General features: G+C 38.8%; 1 protein-coding gene across 5 annotated transcripts in view; it reads left to right on the forward strand.

Moving 5' to 3' along the window:
- The window catches only part of Mpdz (multiple PDZ domain crumbs cell polarity complex component), a 142,677-nt gene extending 116,652 nt beyond the window's left edge, over positions 1–26,025 (forward strand). For 4 of the 5 annotated variants that reach the window (XM_034503712.2, XM_034503715.2, XM_034503713.2 and 1 more), the window contains 16 exons: positions 391–471; positions 7,159–7,251; positions 7,345–7,419; positions 9,039–9,204; positions 11,076–11,221; positions 11,851–11,934; positions 12,086–12,279; positions 14,386–14,533; positions 16,977–17,063; positions 18,262–18,352; positions 19,190–19,233; positions 19,998–20,120; positions 21,204–21,308; positions 21,863–21,975; positions 22,786–22,909; positions 24,755–26,025. In XM_034503712.2, coding sequence (XP_034359603.1) covers positions 391–471; positions 7,159–7,251; positions 7,345–7,419; positions 9,039–9,204; positions 11,076–11,221; positions 11,851–11,934; positions 12,086–12,279; positions 14,386–14,533; positions 16,977–17,063; positions 18,262–18,352; positions 19,190–19,233; positions 19,998–20,120; positions 21,204–21,308; positions 21,863–21,975; positions 22,786–22,909; positions 24,755–24,901 — 1,821 coding nt within the window. In that variant the 3' untranslated portion in view covers positions 24,902–26,025. The remainder of the gene's footprint in view (positions 1–390; positions 472–7,158; positions 7,252–7,344; positions 7,420–9,038; positions 9,205–11,075; positions 11,222–11,850; positions 11,935–12,085; positions 12,280–14,385; positions 14,534–16,976; positions 17,064–18,261; positions 18,353–19,189; positions 19,234–19,997; positions 20,121–21,203; positions 21,309–21,862; positions 21,976–22,785; positions 22,910–24,754) is intronic. The other variant, XM_076934728.1, reaches the window with a different exon arrangement.
- The last annotated feature ends 373 nt before the right edge of the window (positions 26,026–26,398 follow it).

The following is a 26,398-nucleotide window of genomic DNA, read 5'->3' on the forward strand; positions in this document are numbered from 1 at the left end:
TAATAACTTTTATGGAAAGCATTCAATAGTTTCTGAATACCTCTCATAACTTGTGAGGAAAGAATGCTGCATGGTGTCTCTTTTGTCAGCACAGGCTACTGAAACAGGTCATTCTGGAGGAGACTTCAGGGTAGACTCCTTCAGAGTTCATTATGGAGGAAACCTCAGTGTAGGCTCCTCCAGAGTTCATTATGGAGGAAACAGTTGAGTGTGTGTTGCTCCAAATACAACTACTGTTCAGTCACACCTCCCAGGTATCTTAATATAAAATACACATAACGATATTAAAATGCCAGTAATATATAACATGAAATCATTCTGATTAAGTGGCTTTTAACATTTGAAACAAAAAATGCTAGCAGTTACCTCTTGGATGTTTTTCTTTGTCAGATGGAACCAAGTGGTACTATATCTGCTTCAGCTGTGGACTTCAGCTCACTTACAAATGTGTATCATCTGGAGCTTCCCAAGGTACATTTGCTTTGACTGGGAGTTAAATGATTGAGCACCCTCACACACTGGTACTGTTCCCTGGCTCCCTGTAGCATAGTTTCCACAGAGCAGCATCTGCACCATCTGGGGTCTCCTTGCCCCCCCCCCCCCACCAGTTTTCTGTGCGTGAGGGACTCTAGGAGTAGGCCTGGAAGTCTGCTTTAATAAGCTACCTTGATTGCACTGCATAGTAGCACCTGAGGACTCCTTGAGCTAATCAGTCCCTTTACTGTGACCCAACTTTTCCTGATTTTAGTGTTATTCAAAGATATGAAATGTGTCATCTCTCTTTGATTCATATACTGAGAAGCTGGTCAGTAGATTTTTAAAGTGAAGAAACAAGTTAAAATTATTGCTGTTCATAAAACTGAAATAACTAGAAATTACACTAGGCTCCCGCTTGGTGAGGTGTTTGCATGGAAAAGGCCTGATTTTCAGGTTCAAATACTCCTTACTGAAATGGTTTTCTGAAAAGAAACGTTTTCACCTACTACAGCTCACACTGAGAAGCAAGTGGACATGGGGTATCCAAACAAACAAAGAAGAGCTCAGGCACAGGCGGTGAAGGAAGTGGGAGAGGGCAGAAGGCTGTGTGCAGGAAAGGCTGTAAATGTGGATGTCTGGAGTGGTCCATTTCCTCCAGCCATGAGGCACCAAGGCCTGGTCCTCTGAGCCTGGGTCATTCTGTCTGGGCATAGCCTGAGCAACATCAGAAATGAGCGTAATTTCCTCACCTATAATCTGAATACAATAGTCATACTTTTGTCTTCGTCAGTCATAAAGATTAAATGACATAATAGTGTAATTCCTAGCACACAGCCAGACTACTGGAAAAATACCATGACTGTATTGATTTAGTTTCTTTTATTTTTAATGAAACAGACCTGTACAAAGGTGAGCTGTTTCAGTCTTTTTAATATAATATTTGTATTACATTTTTTGAGAATGTCATATGTGCATACCGTGTATCAAAACACTTCCCCCCTAACTCCTCTGAGAGACTCTGGCCACTGTCTAGCCCCCACCAACTTTATGTCCTGGCCTCCCTCTCCCAGTTTGTGCTGCATGTATACTCCTGGGTGTGGGACAATCCAGTGGAGCATAGTTGACCTACCAGGGACAAGACCCTTAAGCTTTCAGACTTCATGAGCCACTACCACCCATGCAAGAATGCTTGGTCTTGTACAGTAAGCCACAGCTGCTATGAGGTCTTATCATGGGTATAAAAAAGATGTTTTTATTATGAACTATTTTGCTTTAGACAGAGTGAACAGAAGTCATTAAAAGCTTTTCCTTCCTGCCAAAACCATTCATATATTTTAATTAGAATTCCTCCTGTTGCCGTGTCAGAGTGATTATGTCCAAATTTCAGGCCTTAGTTGGTTTTAAATTTGTAAATGCCAAAGACACTATTTAATAATGCAATTATCTACCTATAGCTTAATTATAGTTAATTAAGAAGGATTTAAATGTATGCTGAAATTTTGGTATGAATTAGTTTTTTCAGTTTATATTTATCCGTAGAAAAGTAGAAAATCTGGTAAATATCTCACATGCCCTTTTATAGCAATTCAAATAGCTTTTCTCATGCTTAGGGTATGCCGGACTAAACATGTGCAAGAGAGTGCTGGGTGAGCTTGTAGATGAGAGGCACGTAACACTCTCACAGACGGACAGACAGATCACGTGGAGCAGAGCCCTGGACTTATACCTTAAGTCCTAGCCATGACAGTTACCTAGGGCAGATTCCCACATCAGCACATGGCTTCTTTGTATTAATTATCCTGGCAAAAGTAACTTAAGGAAAATGGGTTTATTTTGGCTCACAATTCAAGGGTGCAGTCTGTCATTACAGGTGAGTCGTGGCAGCAGGAGTTTGAGGGGACAGATGGTCACATTGCATCTGCAGTCTGGAAGCAAAGAAATGACTGTTGGTACTGTTTAGTTTCTCCTTTTCATTCAGCCTAGGATACCTGGGGAATGCTGCCACCTACCTAAGGTCGTTATTCCCACCTCTATTAACCTAATATAATGCCTAACTGGCATGCATACTGGCTAGCCTCAGCTAAGTAATGTCTAAACAGGAAGGTCTTTAGGCTTGTCTCCAAGGTGATTCTAGATCCCGTCAAATTTACAATCAATATTAATATTAAAAATATGGAGTATTGCTGGGATGAATCTGACCATATTGTTTTTTGAGAGGATGATAGCATTTTGGAGTTTTGGATTTGAAAATATGGGAAAATCTCTGAGGAATTATGTCCTCAGGGTCATCATGGTCAGATTCATCCCAGCAATGGCATGATGTGGCCAGCTCCGCACATGGGCGTGGATCTCTGGTGTGTTGAGTTGTAGGCAGTCTACCAGTCCTCCATAGAGAAGCAGAAGTGCACACAGGAAGTTCGACTAGTCCCCTTCCACTCGCACTGGGTGGGTGCTGGGCTATCAGAAGCCCAGGCGCCCCTGGGTGTGGGGAGTGAACTCAGTCTAAAATATCACAGGAAGGCAGAGCTCTCAAGTGGGCCCAGAGGCCTGTGTCTCCATTCGGGGCTCCCAGGCGCGACTGCCCCTCCACTTACAGTCGAACAGAGACTGTGGGTGTGCTGCACTGTGACAAGTGGCTGCCCTGTGCCATGCCGGTTAATTGGTCACTTGCTTGGCTTGGAACAGCTGCTTGTTTGAAAATGCAGGCCTCTGCCATGGAAACAAGCTCTCCACTGGATTTTAGACACAACTGCTCGATAGTTGAGATGTCGGGCCCCAATAACATGAGGAAGTCCATGATTCCAAAACGGCTTTATTTTCATAGTGGATGATAGTTGAATCTGGATGTGCACCCCCCTTAAGCCAGGGAGGGCCTGATTTAAATAGGGAGGGAGAAGGAAGGAGGGTCTGGGAATCTGGGAAAAGGGATCTGTAATTGGCTAAGCCCTCTGGCCTTTAGGTAACTCATTAATATGTAAATCTCTCTAGGGCTGAGGCCTGTAGTCACGCCCTCTACCTTTGCTCTTTGGGAGGGGCTGCATTGTCCTACATGAATGAACAGTGCAGGTTAATAAGATCTTCACCGTGTCAGGCCTGGATTCTGGGAGCACAGAGAAATAGATGCCTGTCCCTCACAGGCAATGGACACCTGATTGGTCTCTGGGCTACTTACAACCAGCACTAATACCAAAACCCAAGTCATCCTATCATGGTCCCACACAGTGGTGGCCAAGGGTACATCTGCAGCTGTCCGCCAGACTTGGTAGTATGTAATACTCACCCATATGTAACTGATTTTTTTTTTCATGGCTAAAACCTACATGATTAAAACGGTCATGAATAGCAGCCGTGAAGGTGCAGCCTTAGCTTTAATGGAGGTCCTCAAGATTGAAGAGGTTATGGAGAAAAGCTGAGTCTTGGCACCATAGACTCTAATAGCCATTGGTGTCAGGGTATCCTCAGTTGCAGAGGAGGTCTCAGCATTAACGGGTCACAGAGAGAAGCTGAGGCTTGCCACCATGATGCAGAGGCCCTGAGGAGAGACCAGAATAGGCTCTTTTGGCATTGAAGCCTCAGTTATGGTGGACATTCCAGTATTGAAGGGTTTTTGGAGAGGAGCTGAAGCTTGGCACTAGTGGAGGCCACTACTGATCATACAGCCTTAGCTGCAGTAGAAATCCCAGAATATTGGAAATACCTGGACTATGGGATAACTGCCAGAGAGTAGGAAGTGAGGAATGGAGTGGAGTGGGCTGAGCCGAGGAGACGAGCTGCATGTGTGCTGGACAGCAGAGCTAAGAGGTGTGGCTTTCAAAGTCCAGAAGATCCTGATTGAGTCCAAGGTGTTGGCCTCTGACCTGTTTACACTATGGAGGTTTGGTTTCACTTTGATTTAACTGTTACTTTGCCTTGGGTCTTCTCTCTTGGAATAACAAACATGAAAGTTGTTTTTGACTTTATTTTCTTTTTGGGAGGCAGGTTGCAAGGGAGATGAGTGGGACCTTGGACTTTTTAAGTTTTAAAGATGGTGGGGGGGGTTTAAACTTATACATTGTTTAATATTGTGAAATTACAGGAGATCTTGGAAATAAAAAATGTATGGTTTAATAGTGGTGTGTTTGTATGTTAACAAGTGGTCAATTGTGCTATTAATTTGACATAAATTAGAATCACCTATGAAGAGAGAATTTCAGTTGAAGAACTTTCTCCATCAGACTGGCCTGTGGTGATTTCTTTGGTGCATTTTCTTGATTAACAGTTGATGTGGGAGACCCCAGCCCACTGTGGACAGTGCCATTCCAAACAGGTAGTCCTTACCTGATAAGAAAGGAAGTTGAGCAAGCAATGAAAAGCAAGCATTAAGCATTGTTTTTATATGGCCCCTGATTTAGTTCTTGGTGCCTACCTTGAGCTCTGGACCTGCTTTCCCTTGAGTATGAGCTATTACCTTGAAGCATAAGATGAAATAAACCTTTTCCTTCCCTAAGTTGCTTTTGATTGATATTTTATCTCAGCAACAGAAAAGCTAACTATAATACTCTTTAAAGCAAGGATAAAAAATAGTACTCATTGGGTAGTTATAGTGCTATACACACACACACACACAATCTATATACACACACACACACATACATACAAACACATAATATATCTAGTACCTGGTATATACGCTCACACAAGCGCATGCTAATTATTGAGTATTAATATTGTTTTTAGAAAAGAATAAAATATCTCATTGCTAATACTAGTGTTCTTTCTTCCTGCCTAAACATACCTTGTTGAGTTACTCTATACATGTTTACATTATCTTCATCCATTACTTTTATCCAAGGTTCTGAGCAATGGATAAAAGTCATGCAAACACATATGGAATAACTCAACAAGAAACCTTTCGAAAACATTCATTGTCAAACAGGTAAATCAGTGTTCCTTTCCTTGACATTTAATAGTGAGGTAGACAGAAGCCTGCTTTTTCCATTTAACACCCTGAGAGATCTCAGATGAATTCCTAAGCTTATTAACCGCTGTCTTCTGAAACTGAGGTTGCCCAAGTCAGTTACTGTTGAGGTGGGGAAGAGATCCACAACAAGATTCCTTCATCCTCTACCAGAAAGCTTTGTCTTGCCTTTTACCCTTCTGCTGATTGATTGATAGATGTTTACTATATGAATTTCTCTTTCTAACATTATCTGTTGAACATCCTCTACATTGGAGAATGTCTGTCCACACAAACTTCCATTTACCTGGCAGTTTTATGGTAAAGTAAAATATCTGAGAAGTAGAATGTATTTTTTTCCTCAGCTGTCAAGGGGGATAAAGAGAATATTTAATAATCTTATAAAATAAGCTAGACAAGGAGGCAGAATCATTATTTTCAGGATTTTAAGTATAAACATTAAGTCGTTAAGTTCTTTGGGTTCATATTCTTTATCTGTAAGGAAGAAATTGCACATTCATAGTGGAGAAACTATTCTGAGGGTTAAGTGAAATAACACATGTAAAGCACTGGTCACCATGCAATTTCCTGTAATTGCTTTCATAAACATTTTTAAACTTGTGAGGTTCTTAATGGCCTGTAGAACGTATTCTTGAAAGTTTCCATTATGGAGATCTTAAAAAACAAAAAAACAAAAAAACTGACGAGTGGTACATCCTATGAAGCCTGTGTATGCCTCACTCTGTGAAGATGGCATGAGACCTAAATGCAGGGAAGCAAGACAAACAAACATAGCAAACAAACAAACATAAAAAAACAAACAAATGAAAAAGCCAAGAGCCTTCTAACACTGATGGCTCATCACAAGTCCTTTCTCCCTTAATTCTCCAGAATTTTCTAAATTTTATTTGAAAAATAATTTAATAGCAATAGAACATTTGTTCATTATGATACCTGCTGTGTAGTAACTATGAACTATTGCCATCACTGCCCAGTCTTCATGGCTGGTCTCTTCTTACCTGAGGCCATGTCACTGAGGTGTTCCTGTACGTTCCACTGTTCCCTCCCATGTTCATAGCTTGAGGTGGGAGTCTTAATTATTAAACAGGCCATTTCTAGCTCCATTAAATTGACTGTCCAATTGCTTTTTTCTACTTTTAAAAGAGGAATAAAAATATAAATATTTTTATATAAATATAAATAAATAATATAAATAAAAATAATTTTTTTTATAAATTTTTATATAAATAAAAATTTTTATATAAAATTTTATATAAAAATAAAAAAATAAACCTGTTGTGTGTATAATCTACAGCCTCAGTGGCTTTCTGTGATGCTAATTCAGTTAATCAAAAAAATTTGGTCAGAAATTTATTTTTAGTACTTTTTAACCCTAAAAAAGTAAGTATACATTACAGTAAGTAACAGATTTTATGATTGTTAAAAATTGGTGTCACATTCATGTGATTTTACATAGAAGAAATCCTCAAGCAAATTTACAAGTTTTTCTTCTGAATTTTTAGAAAGCCTTTCACTTTCTGACAATAACAGTAGCTTGTTCATTTATGTCTCACTTGTAATTCTTGTTGACAGTTCTTACTGCATAATTATGATCCTGCAGCATGAGTTGTTTCCACTATTGCTCTTGTAGCTCTTGGGTTGCTAGTTTGCTGGCTCATCCTGGCTACATATCTTTACATTAAATGAGTTCAAGTTTGCTGACTGGTCTTCATTTACTTGTGTAGGATCAAGGAGGATTAGGCATTGCTGTCTGTGAAGAAGACACACTCAATGGAGTCATGATCAAGAGCCTAACTGAGCATGGGGGAGCAGCCAAGGTGACACTCGTAACTTCCTTGCTGCTGAGAAGTGCTGGGGTGGGGGACTATTGCTCTGAAATGGTCACTCAAATCTTCCACATTTCACCTTAGGACGGAAGGCTCAAACCCGGAGATCACATCTTGGCTATAGATGATGAAGTTGTTGCTGGGTGTCCTGTTGAAAAGGTATAGTTTGCAATAAAGGCTGTGGCACTGCCAACCCATCCTTTGGCCTGGCTCAAGTAAGGGCATGGGAATTAAGACTGGGTAGATATGCAAAGTAGATTCTTTTTTTCAAAAGGTGGTTTTCCTCAGCTCCCCCAAATTTTGTTTGCTATTTTCTAATCAAAGTGATCTTATGATTTTATCTGATGAAGTATTCAGTCTTCACTGTTTCTGATAAATGTTACTTCTGGTTTCTTTTGAGAAACGGGGAACCACTGAAGAGTAGCTCAATTCATGTTGAGTATACGGGCATATTTTCTTAGGTAGCTCTTATGCATGTTACTATTTAATAGGTTTGAATATGCAGCCATCTTTTAGTGTTGAACAGCTCCTCGAATCTATAGTGTCAATGATGTTATTGTATATAAGTGCCAGGGGAAAGCTTTATTTTCCGTGGGATGTGCTACTATTCCCATATTCCCTTCTGGGGATAATCAATTTCTCCATTGGTCAGCAAGAAACTTAAAGCTATTTTACAATCTTTCCATTATAATGACTATATAGCTTGAGTCCTTTAACCTATAAATCTGGTTTTACTCTGAGTTTGCTTTGACTTTACTATTGTTGAGTTTACAGTTCTGCTTTTAACATGTGCTTATCAATGTGTTCCTATCTGCTTAGAAAGGTTTGTGGAAGCTGCATTGAATCCCTTGCAGAATCAGAAAGTGGGCAAAATGCTTACTGTGTCAACTACTGTTGTAGGGATTCAGAAAATGGACAAGAGTGATTAGAAGTGTAACAAGTTGAAAGCCATTCGCACATTGTACTAACATAAAGAAGAATCTTGACAAAGCTAGTGTAGAAGGAAAGTAGAAACTGACCATAGCTGTAATCTCATTGGACAGTTGAAGGACTTGAGGAAACATTTCTTTCTTGGCCTCCCTAGGAACCACAGGGAAATCATTTGTCTTTCTCTCTCTCTCTTTTTTTTTTTCTTTTCTTGATGACAGATGAGTCAGAGCCCAGAAACATTGGGTTTGGGGAGTTAGCTCAGTCAATAAATTACCTAAGAATCTGTATCAGTGGAGCTAAATCCAAAGTTCCATTCCTGACACCATGTCATGGCAGCTTACATCTGCCTACAATTCCAGCTCTAAAAATTCTGAACCCACTTCTACAGTCTATAGGCACCTACATACATGTGTCTCTCACACACATAAGTAATAAATAAGTAAATAAATAAATCGTCAAACTCGAAGAACTTGGGTTGGATAGTCAGATCCCATGTTGAAAAATGGAGGAGTGGGAGAAGAAATATCTTGCTGTCAGGTTGGCAGGTTGGCAGGCCAGCTTCTATAATTCTGGGATGAGGAAGCAGAAACCAAAAATCCTTTGGGATTCACTGGACATCCAGTGCAGCCTGATCAGTGAGTGCCAGTAAGAGATCCTATGGCTTCCACATACCCAAGTGTGTGTACCTATGCACACACAAACATGCACACACCTTACCACATACATGTGCATACACACACACAAATAGCAAAAGAGATTCTAACCATTCTGATAACTTTAATTTATGTGTTTACTCGTTTACTCATTATCTTTCAATTTTGTTTTCCTTCATATCAATACCTGGCCAGTTCATCAGCCTTCTGAAGACAACAAAGGCAACTGTAAAACTAACTGTTCGAGCTGAGAATCCAGGTTGTCAGGTTGTTCCTCCAGCAGCTGTTGCAGTGAGTGGAGAAAAGAAAGACAGCTCCCAGTCTCCTGCAGTTCCAGCTCCAGACCTGGAGCCCATCCCAAGTAAGGGCTGTCTAACCAGAGTCCTATACATACATATGGCAACCCCAATACAGTGTTTTCCTTCAGAGCAGGCCTGAGCACAGATCATTGCTTAAACAGCATGGAGTCAAAGTGTCTTTGGTTAAAAGAGGACACAACAGAGTGAAGTGTGGTCCTTAAGCAGTAAACCTGCATGTATAAGTTACCCAACTATGATACCTTAGGAAGCCACTGCATGTGTCTGCCTTAGCGTCTCCCTCTCCAAACCAAGGAAGTGATTTTTGCTCCCAAGTTTTTGCTAAGGGTTCGTGCAATTACAGGCGTCCAAGTATGTAATCACCTGTGTCATTTTGTAACGTCTGCTGTTGGAATAGGAAAGAAGCTCTTAGCTTCAATTCTGTGTTGTAAGAAGTGGTACACAATGATCTGTTTCACAACTAGGGTCAGTACTGGCTTTATTACATGAAGCTTAAACTGCAGGCTATTGCTGTGTATCCGATAGCTCTAAGTTGGGGCTCAGTGGATATGGAAAGCTGACGTTAGATGGGTTAGTCAGGGCCAAGTCTGTCTTGTGTCACTAAATGACAGTTTCATATATGGATAAAAATATTACTTGACTTACTTTTTAGAAAAAGAGTACTCATGGATAAAAAAGTAAATAACTCCAAATTCTCTAAAGCATCAGTTAGAAATAGTGTAAACGTTGCCTTTTCTGTAGGAGGTGGAACAGCGAAGAGATAGTCTTTCTGAAGTATTTCATTCGTTTGATAGTCTGTTAAGGAAAAATGAGCTGAAAGCATTCATAATACAACTATTCAAAAAAATCTTAAAGTGAACTGTTTGATTACTGTAACCCTGTGTTTACAAGGGCTAAGATTCATTGAAGTAATCATTAAAACTTTAGGGAAGACTTTCTTATTTAATGTTTGATCCTAAATAGCATTGTGTATAAAATATGATACTTTCAATGAAAACTTAGTATAAGTGAAAGTATCATGCACCTGCTTTTACCATTTCTGGAGCAAGAGCATGGTCTGTTTCTGACTTCCTGGAAAGAGAACAGCTTGTCCACAGCACACACTGAAGAGTGGTGCTCTGAAATCTACTTTTTCTTGAGTCATAAAACATGTGTTGTGTGTGCATTCAGAAGACAAGCTGTGGGATTGTACTTTTTATTTTTTTTCACAACATATTCTTACCTCCCCAGTTCAGAAAGGTATGTAGCAGGATTTGATGTCAGAAGTATAAAAATATCAAGTGAGATTCAAGGAGAAAGATTAGACATGAATAAAGTCAATATTTTTGCATGTATTTATAAATGCTCAGAACCAATGACATGAGAGGAGACTCTTGAGAAAACAAAGAAAATGAAAATAAAACCTGTCATTCCATAGTGTAGCCTCATGACCAGAATTCATGATGCGCTTCCTTGCTGAGTGCTCAGGAGTCTGTGCAGGCCGGCCTCTCTCTCAGTGTGTGTGCTTGGGAGTCTATGCAGGCCGGCCTCTCTCTCAGTGTGGTGAATGCCTCTTCCAAAGAGCACGTTTGGCTCTGGTGAAGTGTAGACTACTAAATTCAAACTAGAGGCTCAACCCAACTCTAATTTGTTTTCCTTCATACTCTGTCCTTTTTACCTTCAGCAACTTAAAAAGTACAAAATAACACAAACTAAACAAGAAATTGCATGCCAAGCCCCTAAAATGATGATGAATTAGTCATACCACTTTGATTATTTTAAACACAAAAGAGCTAAAATAATCAAGGCAGATTTGAAAGTATATTTCCCCTGATCTTTTTCTCCATTCTCAAAGGCAATCTGTGTGTTGAATTTGGCATGCATGTTTTCTAAACATCTTTTACTTGTGGCTCATTCATTCTGAACTCATTCCTAGGTACAAGCAGGTCCTCCACACCAGCAGTCTTTGCTTCTGACCCTGCCACCTGCCCTATCATCCCTGGCTGTGAAACAACAATTGAGATTTCCAAAGGCCAGACAGGCCTGGGACTGAGTATTGTTGGGGGGTCAGACACACTGCTGGTAAGTATTTTACTCAGAGAAGCTCCACCACAGGAGCCCTCAGATGCTCCAAGAGGCCATGAGGAGGAGATTTCTATCATTTTTATTAAATCTGATATGAAGGCTGAGAAAGAAGTATATCATTGGTAACAAAAACTTGGGATTATGACTTTGACTAAGCCAAGACAGACTCTGTTACACATAAGATATCAAGAGTTTGTATCATTTCACTGGCCCTTTGCTCGACTTAACTTCCTCTTTACTTATACCCAGGTTATCTCAGCCCTATATTGAGAAGAGTAGGAAGTACTTGATAAACAATTTTTTTATGTATCAAAATACTTTAGGATTCTTTTCATTTGTAGATAAGAAGGTTGCTATATCTCTGATATAGTCATGAGTGCTTTATACATGAGTTTTATGTTCAGATTTCTTTGTCCCTAGGGAAAAAAAAAGTATATGCTTCTTTGAGCCTTTTAAAGAATTCATATCCGTAGGTGTTTTCTTACATTATGGTGCATGGCTCACATAGGACCCAGCAAGTGCATGCCCTTTCAGTTGTCTATCAAAGTACAGTGTCTTTTGTTCTTTCTTCTCAGTATTCCTAGGGAGAACGGATAACAATGCTGTATGTTATGTTTGGACTCTAGGGTGCTATTATTATCCATGAAGTTTATGAAGAAGGAGCAGCATGTAAAGATGGAAGACTGTGGGCTGGAGACCAGATTTTAGAGGTATAAATGCTTCTTTTTAACTGAGTGGAAAAAGCAAAGGCCATGGGTGATGAGCCTTACGTCCTTTGTTCTCTTCTTCCTTCCTCCTTCCTCCTTCCTCCCTTCACTCATCTCACCTAGCTCCTCACCATAGCAACCTGTTTCTGCACAGGTAAATGGGATTGACTTGAGAAAGGCTACTCACGATGAAGCAATCAACGTCCTGAGGCAGACTCCACAGAGAGTACGGCTGACGCTCTACCGAGATGAGGCCCCATACAAAGAGGAGGATGTATGTGATACCTACACCATTGAGCTGCAGAAGAGGCCAGGCAAAGGCCTTGGGTTGAGTATTGTTGGCAAAAGGTATGTTGGAGAGAACCAATTCAGGGTGCTTTTGAAACTGAATGTCACCTTAATTGAATATAGCAATAGTTTATGTTCTGCCATTTTAGACAGCGTGAGTCAGTATATTACAAGGTTGTATAGTCTTCAGCAAGAGGTCAGTTGGTGTGAAGTATCTGTTACATCTTGAGGATAAGTTAAATAAGAAATAATTCTTGACCTGGGAAAAGAATTATTAAAGGCTGGAGACATGGCTCAGTGCTTTAGAGCATTTGCTGCTCTTCCACAGGACCTGGGTTCATTTTCCAGCCCCCTTCTGGGTAGCTTACAACTGTCTGCAACTATGACTCCAGGGACTGTACCCGCTCTTCTCACCTACTCCCACACTAGTGGCATTCACATGCATGCAAAATAACAACACATAGTTAAAAATTCAAGTCTTTTAAAAAATTAATCCTCTGATGAATGAAACTCTAATGCTTATGGCAAATGATTTTATTGAGAGCAACTGAGGCACGTGGGGAGCTAGAGAAGAGAAGGGCCAACTCACTTTCCTATTTAAGAAAGTGGACTGCTGAGAGGGTTCAAGATGTATCTAACCTAAGACTTACAGTGGTCAGTGATAGTTGTTCTGTTACAGACGAGGCAGGGTAGATAGTCTAGGGACAAGAGTTGTCCTATAAGGCATGTGCCACCAGCAGAGGACTGAAAGCATAAAGCAGGGCTTGGGAACAGATGAGTGACTGTTGTATTATTGAAATACATATGTAATATCTAGAAAGTATTGGTTTGTAATTTATATTGACTAACGTTTATAGAAGTCATACTAACCAGTAGTGAGTTCCATAAACACTTTTTCCTTGTGTGTTATAAGACATTCAGGATCAGAATCTATCAAGTAGTTAAGCAAATGAGTCAGAACTCAGAAGCAGGGTGTATGTAATCTGCAGTGGCCCCGAGTTACCTCAGCTCTCTTTACTCCTTACAAACCACAGTCTCAAAGCAGCTTTGCACTGAGGCCCCATCTGTGATGCATGATAGCCTGCTCCACAGTCATACTTATGTTTTAGCATTGAAAGGATATATTTACTAGTTTATTTTTGCAGAAAAAAATTGAAGACAACTTTATCTTTAATGCACAGAGAAAGTGTGTGATGCTACTTGAATCTCAGTGGAAATATGTCTGGGGAAATAAGCTGTTTTGAAATTTGGCACTATACTCTTATTCTTGTAAAATCACTTCAGTTGCAAGGTTGCTGTGGCCTGCAGCGTCACCGAGCACTAAATAAACTTTAAGTCCTAACCATTGTCCCTTTAGAACATCCAAAGAGACCATCTAATCCTAACATGCTATGTAGAAAGGAGAACATCCATGGTTAGGAGTCATTTTATAATTGCATGTAATGTTTGAAGTCCTCTTGTGCAATTAAGATTTTACTATACAATACTATTTATACTTACTTTTATATCTTAATGATATAAAAGTATCAGTTTTGCAGTTTTGTGAAACAGTGAGAATAAGATTAATGTTTTGTTTTGGATAAATCTATTGTATGTAAAAGTTAACTGTAATGACCCAAAACACATTGTAGTGGTGGTGGTTAAATTTTAAGTAACAGTTTCAGTCTCTGGTATAGATCTGTCATTTATTTTCAGTAATGTTAATGATAATCTCAGCGTGACCACATGACTACAGGACAGTGTCCATAGAAAACGTCAGTGTGCAAAAGCCACACACTCAGTACCCAGCCACTGACACCTTGGTGGTTTTTTGTTTTTGTTTTTTGTTTTTTTGTTTGTTTTGTTTTGTTTTGTTTGTTTTTACCATTTTCTAGGTGTGTGGCCCATAATGCCATAAAATAAGAATTGTGGTACTCATTTATTCAGAGTACATAACACATGAGGATTAGATATGCTTGTGAGAGATACTTTCTATCTATGAAAATACCTTTAAAATAAAATTCACTGTTATTCTCATTCTGTTAAAGCTGCCCCAGTATTGCACAAAACTGTAAAGCCTCTTAAAAATAGACACTATTTTCACTTAGAATAATTAACTTTTGATTAAATAAGCATCGCATTGCACTGAGTACCAGGCTTAATGCTGAAACCCACTGTTGCTTGCAGAAATGACACAGGAGTCTTTGTATCAGACATTGTCAAAGGAGGCATTGCTGATGCCGATGGGAGACTGATGCAAGGGGACCAGATTTTAATGGTGAATGGAGAAGATGTCCGTAATGCCACCCAGGAGGCAGTTGCTGCCCTGCTTAAGGTAGAAATCAAGTAGCATAATTTTATATCTGTGTTAGTAATCATCTCCAATAAAACAGAAGTGTGATGACATATCTGAACAATTTATGTTCATTTATTATATTGTTATAAATTTGCTTAATAACTTTGTTATTGGTAGTATTCATGACATGAGTTACCTGAAATGACAGCAAATCTTTAAAGTGCATATTCAGAACACAAAAGTCTTTCAAGTCTCTTTCTGGATTTATTTTTATAGCTTGGTAGTTTGTCATATGATACATTGGGAGCCCCCAGGCTCCCCACAGCATCACAGGAGGCTATGTTTTCTGACCTGTCTTTTTCAGCTGCTTCATGAACCCCCTTTCTAGGTACAGCACAACTGGTATTTTGTCTTGTGACCCTAAGTAGCAGAAATTCCCTCTGCTTCACACAAAGGAGTATGTAGCCCAATTCCCATCTGACTCAACAGCATTACTCCATTTTAAAGTTAGAGTAAAACTATTCTTCGGTGGGTCCTTCTCAGCACCGAAGGGAGCTTAGTCCAGACTCACCCATTGCACCAACACTAGGAATTACCTGGACAGTTTTAAGGCTACTGCCTGGCATCACTTACACTAGGGTTTTAGCATCTCTAGTGCTGTGATACTTCAATACAGTCTCTCACGTTGGGGTGATCCACAGCCATAAAATTATTTTTGTTGCTACTTCATAACTTTAATTTTTCTACTGTTATGAGTTATGATACAAATGTCTGCTATGCAGAATATTTGATGTGTGTGACTCCTGTGAAAGGGTCATTTGGCCCCAAAGGAGTTGTAAGCCCCATATTGAGAACCAGACTTAGTTCTTCAGTGCATTTTACACCATGAAGTAGGTTTTCTCAGAAGAAAGCTCATCATGAAGAGCCATTCTCTTTGGAAAGGTGGATTCATCTCCCTCTGAAAATAATCTGTGAACTACAGAATATTCACCAGAACACCACTTGTGGGAGGTAGAGTTTCCCTGTTAGGAAATGGTCCAGCTTTTAGAGAAGACTGTGTTATCAGTAAGTTTTACTTACTGCATTGTCTGTTGCCTGATGCATTTTTTTACCTAAAGTTTTATTCTATATGGACTTGAAAACACCATCATTGCTCATTTTCCACATCTGGGTTTGAGTGAACACAAGCCTTTCATAGCTGGTAGGGCTGCTGGGCCTTGTTGCCAGTAGGCATCTCTCAGACTGGACTCCCAGAGGCCTTTTCCAGGTGGAGCTTCACCTTAACCTCTGTGGTTTGGGTAAGATCTAGCACTATCATTAATTAATAGCTATCATTAGTTATTAATGGAACACACATTAAGCCTGTTATCTATTAAAGTCATCAAAAAAAGTGACCAGAATTTTTTTTTTTTTTTTTTGGAAGAGACATGGGATTGGTGTTTGAGACAGAGTCTTGCTGTGTAGCCCAGGCTATGCTACAACTCACTATGTAGCCTAAGCAGGCCTGAAACAATGAACTTCCCACCTAACCTCTTGACTGCTAGGAAACCATGTCCAGCCCATAACCAGAATTCCTTAAGAAAGAACATCGTCCTTTTGTAGATAAACTGGAAACAATCTTTAGCAGTGTAATACTGAGGGATCTTGCAGAAAGAGTAAAGCAAGTCTCATTGAGATAACATAAATGGTTTTAAAGTCAGTTGAGCCAGCCATTTTAAAAATGAGCCAGGCCATATATAGTAAGAGCCATAAACATGTATATGTTGTGTGTGGATAGCTCCAGATTGTTCCTGTTTTGTCTAATTTTTTTTTATTTTGAAAGAGATGGTCTTTAATGTACAAATGATTTTGTACATAAGTTTTATTGAAGGGGTTTTGCAATAATAGAAAAGCTGTCTCTAAAAGTGCAAGCCCTCAGACACCTCCCTGCATCACCTCCAATATTAGACTACACTGCAGTTATTACCCGGAGTCGGCTCTTAAATGACTGCAAGGGAAGTGCAATTGTAAGGTTACCACTGTAGTATTTATCTAAGTATTATGTAGTGGGTCTGCTCAGCCACCATGCATCAAGGAAGTGGGACTGAATTACTTGAGTACCTTTTCTACTACGGAAATGTAAGTTGTGTAGCTAGTGGTTCTGTAGCTGTTGTTTGCATTGTAAACCGTGAGTATGCCGGGCTCATTTGCCCATCTTAAGTTATGCTGTTTCTTGAGAAATTACTTAATTCTCATTTCTGTTTGTCTTGATAGGATTGATCTCCATGTAAATTGTGGAACACTGAAATGGACACTTATGACTGCTATATTGCTATTATTCTTATGAGTTTAAATGTTTAAAAACCATTGTTCACAAAAGATTGGGATTGCCCTGTCTATGAAAATCACAAAAGGAATGGATATGCCTTTAATTTTAGACCATGTTTTTCTAAAACTGATTATAGAATTTCATTTTAACATCTTCATAACCCATCTCCTTCAGTGTTCCTTAGGCACAGTAACCCTGGAGGTTGGAAGAATCAAAGCTGCTCCATTCCACTCAGAGAGGAGGCCTTCTCAAAGCAGCCAGGTGAGTAGCTGTGAAATTTAAGAAGAAAACCAATTCACATACGAGAGAGAGCTCAGAGACATCCCCAGAGAGTCTGTCTAGGGTCACGGACATAGGTCCAGCCCTCTAGCAATGGGAAGTAAGTGTAGAGTTTAACAAGGAAAAAGAAGAGAAGCATGGCAGGTAGGACCACTGTACCCTGAGGGCTTTCGACAATTTGGAGGCACTTTGTTTCCAGCATTCTTCTTCCTCAGTCTCAGAAGTTAGCCACCTGATCAGTGTAGACTAGTCCAGTCAAGGTGATGTACTCTTAAGATACTGTCAAACAGTCATCAATCAGTATTCAACTAGAAAACTCCAAGTAGGTGATTGAAAAGCATCTCTATATAGAAATATTAATGGGCTAAGGATATAGTGCATTCAAAGTTTGGATGAGGGCTTAAGTGAAATCGCCAGAACTCATATGAAAAAGCCAATTTTCATGATGCTTTCAGTCCCAGTTCTGGGTTGGTAAAGCAGCTTGGTGCTTGCTGACCTGCTAGCTTAACCACATTAGCAAGTCCCAGGTCCCAGTGAGAAACTCTGGCTCAGAAAGCAAGATGGGTGCATCCTGAGAAAGGTATCTAAGGTAAACCTGTGGCTTCCACATTCATGCATGTTTATATGAACACGTAGGCCTCCTACACATATATACATGAAAATGCACACACACACAAATACAACAAATGCATGGTTCTTGGCAAGCTTTTCTTCTCAATATTATCCTCTGATGACAGAAACTCATTTTCATGAGTCTGTTCATAAAGACCATTTACTGACTTTCTTAATTACTGCCATTGGGTTCTATTCACTGGCCCTCATTATATAGTTTTAAGCTCTAGGTATTGTGTAGTAATTTAAATTCAAAGAGAGTTAAGTCTTGAAAGAGATTAGGGAAGACTACTAAAACTTTATGTAGGTTGAAATCAACTTCAACTATTCTTCAATCTTCAGATTATCTTCAATTATTTGTCATTATTCCTTAAGACAAAGAAACAAAAGAAACCAATAAGTATGCTTAAGTTGCCTTTAAAATTACCAGATGCCACTATTGTTTAACAATGTTGTTTAACTATGTTTCTCTTTAGATGAGATAAACACATGGAACTGTGGAATAGTTTGTACTTAGGGAAATTATGAATTCCCATGCTGCCTGTGTAATAATCGCCATATATTTTAGGTGAGCGAGAGCAACCTGTCATCCTTCACTGTCCCACTTTCTGGAATAAATACATCAGAATCACTGGAAAGTAATGCGAAGAAGAATGCATGTAAGATTGGCTTTTTATTTTATTATTTTATTTTATTTTACCATTGAGCCACTTTCCTCCCTCAGGCCATCCCATCTCCTAATGTAGATAAAAATCTTGCACTGGCCAAAGTCCAGACCAAATGGAGGCATGCCCTGTGCCAGTTTCCCCCACTTAACGTTTGCCTTACAAGTTATAGATGAATCTGTAATTTTTTTCTTACCAAGCAGATAAGTTATTTGATTTTGTTTCTTTTCTCTGTTGAATGTAACTCCAGTAAATCAAAAAAAAAAAAAAAAAAAAAAAATACCACTAAGCAAATCCTTCCTTTTTCCATGAAGATTACAAAAATTTTGAGAAAATCAGCACAATCCTCCGGTGTTTTAATTACATGCAATCATGGCATGGAGGATTTCTGGCTTTATGCGTTGGTTGAGAGTTTTTCAAATTGAAGAAACTCGCCATATGGCAATCTCTATTTGCAATGTGACTAATATTATAGAAATCTAGACACTTAGTGTATAGATTTTTTTAACTCATCCATAACTATTCCTCTGAGCTGTGTGAGCAACTTTATATCCAGAGCATATTCTGTTCTTAATTCAGTTGGAGTGGATTGTACAGTTATATAATCAGAGCTGAACCCAGAGGGAAGAATGGTATGGTATGCACATTTTTCTGCTCAAGGACATAGAGTTCTGGGTGAGCTGGATTTAATTGTGTGCACTGTTGATAACCAAGTATCCCTTTTGTAAAAGGATATCCATGCAGTACTATCCAGCTTCATGCATTGGCTACAATGGGAATAAGTATAAACATGGTTTAACAACCGCAATTTATGTGCTTTTTCCTTTACAGTAGCATCTGAAATTCAGGGATTAAGAACAGTCGAAATAAAAAAGGTAATTTGCTATCTTGCAAGGCATTTTTTATTGTATCTTTTTGAATATTTTATAGTCTCCATCGGGAAAATACATATGTACATTGTGAGCAATGGAAATAATGCAGTTCAATCATTGCCAAATTTCTTAGCCATAACAAAATTACTTATATTTTCATATATTTTAATAAGTTATAAGTAATTTATTTATTATTTATATTTTATACTGTCAAAATAGTATTATTCTGCCCCCACACAGAGTAATTCTCTGCCTCTCATTTCTTCTACTGATGACTAAGTGTTTCTTTAGGACATCTGGCCTGATAGGTATGTCCAAGAGACTACAAGGGCATGGCTTGCTGAGACCTATGATGTAGCCTTCTCAACGCTGGATGTCATCTTTATATGCTTCATGTACACTGCAGGCCTCCTTGAGACCCAGCCAGAGCTTTGCTGGGGTCAGTGCATGTGCCCCAGGTCTTGCACTAGAAATTGTATGGTCCTGAGTGTAAATATGGGCCTACCTATTTTTGCACATTGTTGTCCTCTTGCTTCCTGAGTTTTGCCTGCCTTTTATCGATCTCAACATGATTTTCTATGTGTCAATTGCTTTACTTTCCAAACAGATGCTTTTTTTTTCCTCCTAAACTCCTTGTGTCAAATGAAATATTTTCTACCCTCATACCTAGAAGATCCTAATTTTCAGTATAATATTGTATGTCAAAGAACAAACAAAAGATCAGTTTAAAATACTACTTTGACCAAAATATATGTGTTCTATGGCAGGGTCCTGCTGACTGCCTGGGACTCAGCATTGCTGGAGGAGTGGGCAGCCCACTCGGCGATGTCCCTATATTTATTGCAATGATGCATCCAAATGGTGTTGCAGCTCAAACCCAAAAACTCAGAGTAAGTTTTTCTACTAACCATAGTAGTCCTAACAAATCTAGCAGGCGTTTCCATGTCTCAACCTAACTTCCTGCAGCCAGGATGTTCTCAGGGTTTAAATCTGCCTTTGACATGCAAGTGAAGTTATGGGTGAGCTTAAGTGAAAGATCAAGAATAGCAAAAGGGAATATGATGTCAGATGTAAGACTGTAAGGAAATTACAACTTTGGAATACATTACAAAGAAAACAAAGTATGTTCAGAGCACGGTACAGAAGGAAACTTCTTTCATATGTATTATTGGTTTAAATGCTGACTTGGCCATACCAAATTGGAAAATGTTGTTTGTGTACTTTATTATAAATTTTACCAAAGTTTAATGAAAATATTACTTCAAATACTGTAAAGCTTACAGATTTGCGTCAAGGTTGAGGGATGGCCCAATGTTGAACCATATTGTCAACCAGGCACCCTTTATTGCAGCAGCTTGGTCACTCTGAAGGAAAGCCTTTTATGTCCAAGCTGCAAGCAAGGTCTTGGGAATGATTCAGCATTTCTGAATGTATGGTGGACACTGAGAACCTGATCATACCATAGTGCCCTAGGTTCCTTCAACTTTCTATGAGACAGCAGCAACACTTTAAACTACTCGGCTCTGTCCTGTGAAAGAGCCAAGTAAGCATGTTGTCTTCCAACCAAATTTGATTAACTGAAGTGGACTCTGGGCCAGCCTGGCTCTGCTGCCCTTAGTTTGCCAACCTCTGACTTATGGTCTCATCTAACATGGTGATAATGTCCAGAGAAAATCTGGCTTCTAAATGACACTGATACTTTATGGTTTTAATAAGTAATATCTTTCCCAGGAGAAAGAAGGACTGGGGAGCAGGGAAGAGTAAGGGTTTTTTTTTTCCCCATCGTTCTTCCTCCCCCAGAACTATCAACTCTATTAAACCCTCTCTCTTTTGTAGTTGCTTCTTAGATTTTGAATTAGTAGCCTCCTGCTATATTTCAGAAGCTGGTGGCAGCTTAGGTGTGCTGTGAGTGGTTGAGAAGAAAGACCATGTTGGCCTGTCAGTCCTCTGCATGCTGGCTACTTGTCTTGCAGGTTGGAGATAGGATTGTCACCATCTGTGGCACATCCACTGATGGGATGACTCACACACAGGCGGTTAACTTGATGAAAAATGCCTCAGGCTCCATTGAAGTGCAGGTAAGGCATCACCCCAAGTACTGCTCACAACGTAGGTAGCCCGAGGACACAGGACCTCTGATGCTACATAAAATCCATTCCATCTTCTGCTACTGGTTTACTTAAAATATTCCTTGAATGACAGTGATTAAATTGGGAGCTCCAGAAAAGCATTATGTAACCCATTCTGTAACATTTCATCCTGGTGCTTTCACTGTTTCATATGTTATATCTAAAGGGAAAATTAGAGCACCTCAGAATCCTATGTGCTCTGTGGGTAGCTTTTCTTACAAAATCTGAAAAATAATTGCAAATGAAGTCATAATTTGAAAACAAAGAAAATTGGAGATTTTAATTTAGGGTATTTTTACTATCTAGACATTTGAAAGGTGCCTGGGCATTGTGAAGTTTCTTTTTAATAATGTTCTAATCATTTCAGTGTTTAAGTAGTCAGTAAGAACACTCATTTTCATCTGTGTTCGGGTTTTTTTTTTTTTTTTTTTGGAGCGACCTTTTGCTCTCTTAGGCTAGGCTAGGTGAACATGCATTTTCTCATTCACTGTGCCCACACACAGGTGGTGGCTGGAGGAGACGTGAGTGTGGTCACGGGTCATCAGCAAGAGCTTGTCAATCCTTGTCTTGCTTTCACTGGGCTGACATCAAGCAGTATATTTCCAGATGATTTAGGGTGAGCATATCGGGGTATGTCATTTATTCCTTTCAAACCAAATCGTTGGGACAATTGCAGTCTCTGTCCCATGTTCCTGCCACTCAGAGGTAAAAGAAAGGGAGAGGGCATATGAAGTACAAAGTGCCAATGCTTCTAGTCAGCTAGTCAGGTGGGTGGATTACAAACCACTTCCTGGTCAAAGATTATAGTTTCCTAGTCAGAAATGGGTAGATTTTAGAGGGTTACCTAATCAGAGATGACTTGATTATAGACAGTTATCTAGTCAGAGATGGGTAGGTTCACCCTACTACATTTCCTCAGTTTTCAGTTTTGATATTTTTGAGAGGATATCTTGCTCTTGTTCACTGAACTTTGATTGAAAATACTGAATATATTAGAAAACAAGACTAAATATAAAAGTAAAGAGAGGCACATTTAAATTTTCAAGTTATTTGATGCTCCCCTTGTTCACAGTTGACTTTCCTGTCTGAAGTTGAGACTATTGTTTATGACCCTATATTGTTGTCTTCTGAACTTTCATCTTCCCTCAATAAACTGAAAAAAGAATGAGAATTTCTGTGCCATGAGAACATACAATAAATAGCATCTTCCTTATTTATAACATATATAACATATAACATATTTATGTTATATGTTATATATAATATATAACATATAACATTCCTTATTTATAACATGCTAGCTATAGTTTGAGTGAGGTAAAGCACAAAACACAGAGTCAACGGTGTGTGTGTGTGTTTACCTGAGTGCATGTATGCTTGCACACATTCAATCAGAAAACATTTTTCCTCCTTTCTTTTTTTATAGACCTCCACAGTCTAAGACCATAACACTAGAGCGAGGACCAGATGGCTTAGGCTTCAGCATTGTAGGTGGCTCTGGCAGCCCTCATGGAGACTTACCAATTTATGTTAAAACAGTGTTTGCAAAGGTAAGCTTGCAATTTTTAACCATTCTGTTCCTTACTAAACATTAATTAACACTGGTCAACAGCTGGCTTATTAGTTTATGGCCTGAGGTGATGCCAAATGGTTAACATTGATATTTTCTTTCGAAATCCCTGCAGGAACAGGTCATTAAAGATTTTTGTCCTGTTTGAGGTTTAGTTACTTTTAGAGAAAAATAGATCAAATTGAAACTCCTCAGAAAGTCTCAGCGATATCCATGGAATAATCAATGAAGCCTGTCCTTTCCACTTACATGCAAGTCACACATGATTATCTTTTGAAAATGGACTTTCATAATATATCTACTGTCAAGGACTGGCATGGTGTTCTCTGTGTTCTCTTATAGTTGTAAAATCTAAAGTAGGTACAGAAAAATACACTAAATTAATCTCACTTTATAACTAGAGTGTTTATACATTTAATTTCATTGAAAAGAGAAAAATGTTTTAAATTTGAGGAGTGGTGAGCAGACCTGCTGTCTACAATAAAGCATTATTTGCAATCAAGGGATTCAATTACTTTCGCAAAAGAAAGCTCTGTGTACAGTTGTAGTCATCTACTAAACTATCTTAAGAATGTTTAGAATAAGAATAAAGAGACTAATTTTGATGAAGTCATTGAAATAATAGAAATGCATATAATGGTTGATAATGTGTTATTAAGACCTATTTTCAAAGACTACAAAATTGAACAATGCTTCCTGTTCTTTTACAGTGTAAAAGAGCAGAGCGGACATCAGGCCTGTAAAGACTTCACTCGGGCTCTTTAAATGCTACGATTCTTTATTTTATGGAAGTTTCTATTATTTTAGAAAAATACTACTATTTTCAACCAATTTAAAGTGCTGTTCTGTGGCAAACTAGCTGTAGGCTTAATTTGTGAGATTTTTTTTTAAAGTTATTGGTATATCCAAAAATATAGACAGCATTTGCCAATGAATAGAAGCGCCATGCAGTCCTTTTCCTAGGCCTAGGAACAATTTATTTAAGGCATGCTAGTTAGAACATATTTTAAGAATTTCATCATTATACGTTCCTCATTAACTTTTCCATATTTTTAATCTTATATTTAATTGCATAATTATCGTCTATGTGCGTGCTGTAGATGGAGTTCTTTTTTAAATAGTGATGTCTGTGTTTAATCATAATTATTTAGGGCCTGTAGGAATAGGAAGACTCTCTTTTCCCTTGCAGTAAAAACCAAGACAGCTTGAGCATTCTTTTTGCAAAGCTTTGAAGAATCACACTTAGCAGTGGTTGGGGGCTTGTGTCTGAGGTGTGTGCTGGGGTGGGGACGCAAGACAAGCACTACATGAATGGTCTCCCCAGACCAACAATGACATTTAAATCCTCACTTTACCTTACCCTGAATCAGCCTCTATGTGGCCTTTCTGTCTCAGCAAACCTGTGGACTCTACAGTCTCTCTAGCTTTGTTTGATGAGGCTGCTTTTACTACTTCTCCCTGATCCTTTATCTTTCTGTAGGCGCTCTTTTACAGTCTAGAAAAGCCTAAGTTTCTATAAAGTCATTCCTGCTAGGCATATGTCCAAATAGTCTTTATTAATTTTAGTTGCCAACAGCTGTGCCAAACAGAAAAAAAAATCCAGCTTATTCTGTTGACTGCTAACTCCACTACCAGATTGGAACCTCAGCATTAAAAGCATTTTGGAAGATGGGCCTCTTTTGTGTATGTTCATCATGTCTAATGGTATGGGCACCAGGAGCAATGTGTGTGTACATGCAGAGCAATTTGCATTCTTGTTCAGCTCTTTGTCTTTGTGTGAGGCAAAGTTCTTTCACAAGTAAACAAGCCTACTTTATAATTGCAGGGAGCAGCAGCCGAAGATGGGCGTCTAAAAAGGGGCGATCAGATCATTGCTGTCAATGGACAAAGTCTAGAAGGAGTGACCCATGAAGAAGCTGTTGCCATCCTTAAGCGGACAAAGGGCACTGTTACCCTCATGGTTCTCTCTTGAAGTGCCTGCCAGGGCCAAAGCAGCTCAGCCACTTGCTCACCTCCTACTGCAACAGAGTGGAACTTTTAATGTGCTTTGTTGATTGGGGAAAGCTACAGGGGGCGGAGAAACATACAGTGATGTGTTACTAACAACCAAACATCATTTTTTCCTTTACCTTTGTATTTCATGATCCTATACTCAAAAAGAAGGATATTTGCAGAGATAAACCACAGTTTTACCTTGAAGATATCTAACAATTTATAGTCACGTGGACAAAATGATTGTGTATTCATCTTGTTAGTAGGGAAATAAAATAATTCAAAGTTAGCTAAGTGAAATGGCTTCAGAAAATTAAGATAAATGATAGAAATTTAAAAAAAAGAAGACAGCCATGAGTTTTATAGAACTTCCCCAATCCAGCAGTCAAAAAAAAAAAAAAGGTGTTTAAAATACTCTTGAATAGTCCACTATTTTAAAATTGTGACATATTGGTTCTTCTTACCTCTAATGCATATTTTCCTGCTAACATTGTTTAGCAGTCTTTGTAAGCTTTAAAAAGAAACTGTGCTTAATGCATATCTTGGTGTTCATTTTCAGTTTTGACCTGCTGTGTTTTCATGCTGTTATAAAATACTGATGCTACCCTGTGTGAGCTGCAGTTCCAGGAAACATCCATGTAGCTGTGAAAGACAGAGAAGGAGCCCAGAACCTTCTAATGCTGATGTAGCAGACTGATACAATGTTGAAAACACGTTCCTGTACCATGCTATTGTTTTACCATTAGTATTAATCTTAATGACATAGAAGAAGACAATGTGTTAGTAATTATTTTGGTTATATGCCATTAGTAAATTGACAGAAAAATTAAGGGGGCTAATGTAACTTCATTTCACTGCTGTATATTACCATCTTACAATACAATAGTTTAAGGGAAACAGATGGAGCTGTTTACTGAGACAACTGGTGAGGAATTATGTGTTCAATCCCATTTTAGAGCGTGAAACTCCTACATTAGAATAAAGTCACTTTAAATATTATCTATATTTGTAACAGAAGTCGTATACATATATTTTATTATAGCATTCTTGTGTAAATGCAGAATTAAAGTGAATAAATAAGTTTCTGTGGTGCACAACAAACAAGCAGATGCTGTCTTTGTTTTTTTTATATTGGGAAAAAGTGTTATAATTCAAGACTTACTGTTTTAAATTATTGAGTCTCATCGTAGATGCAATTAGAACTTTGGACAACATCCTTGTGGAAACCTCAGTGTTTTTCCCTCCACAGTGTCCCAGAGGTTCCTTGTGAGCTGAGGAAGGTGGCATAGGAAAAGAAGTGTTCGCTTCCAAATTGATTTTTCATGCTACAAGGGCAGTAATATTATTATAAGGTCTGTAAAGAGCTGAAATGTATCAGATGGAAATTACCTTACTGAATATGGCTTGTCTGGATGGAGAGCAGAACAAGAAAGCTTAGTCTACAGATTCTGTCTTAATTAGCTAACGAGAGTGCATT

This window comes from Arvicanthis niloticus, chromosome 5, assembly GCF_011762505.2.
Source record: "Arvicanthis niloticus isolate mArvNil1 chromosome 5, mArvNil1.pat.X, whole genome shotgun sequence".
In the NCBI taxonomy this organism is placed as follows: Eukaryota; Metazoa; Chordata; class Mammalia; order Rodentia; family Muridae; genus Arvicanthis; species Arvicanthis niloticus.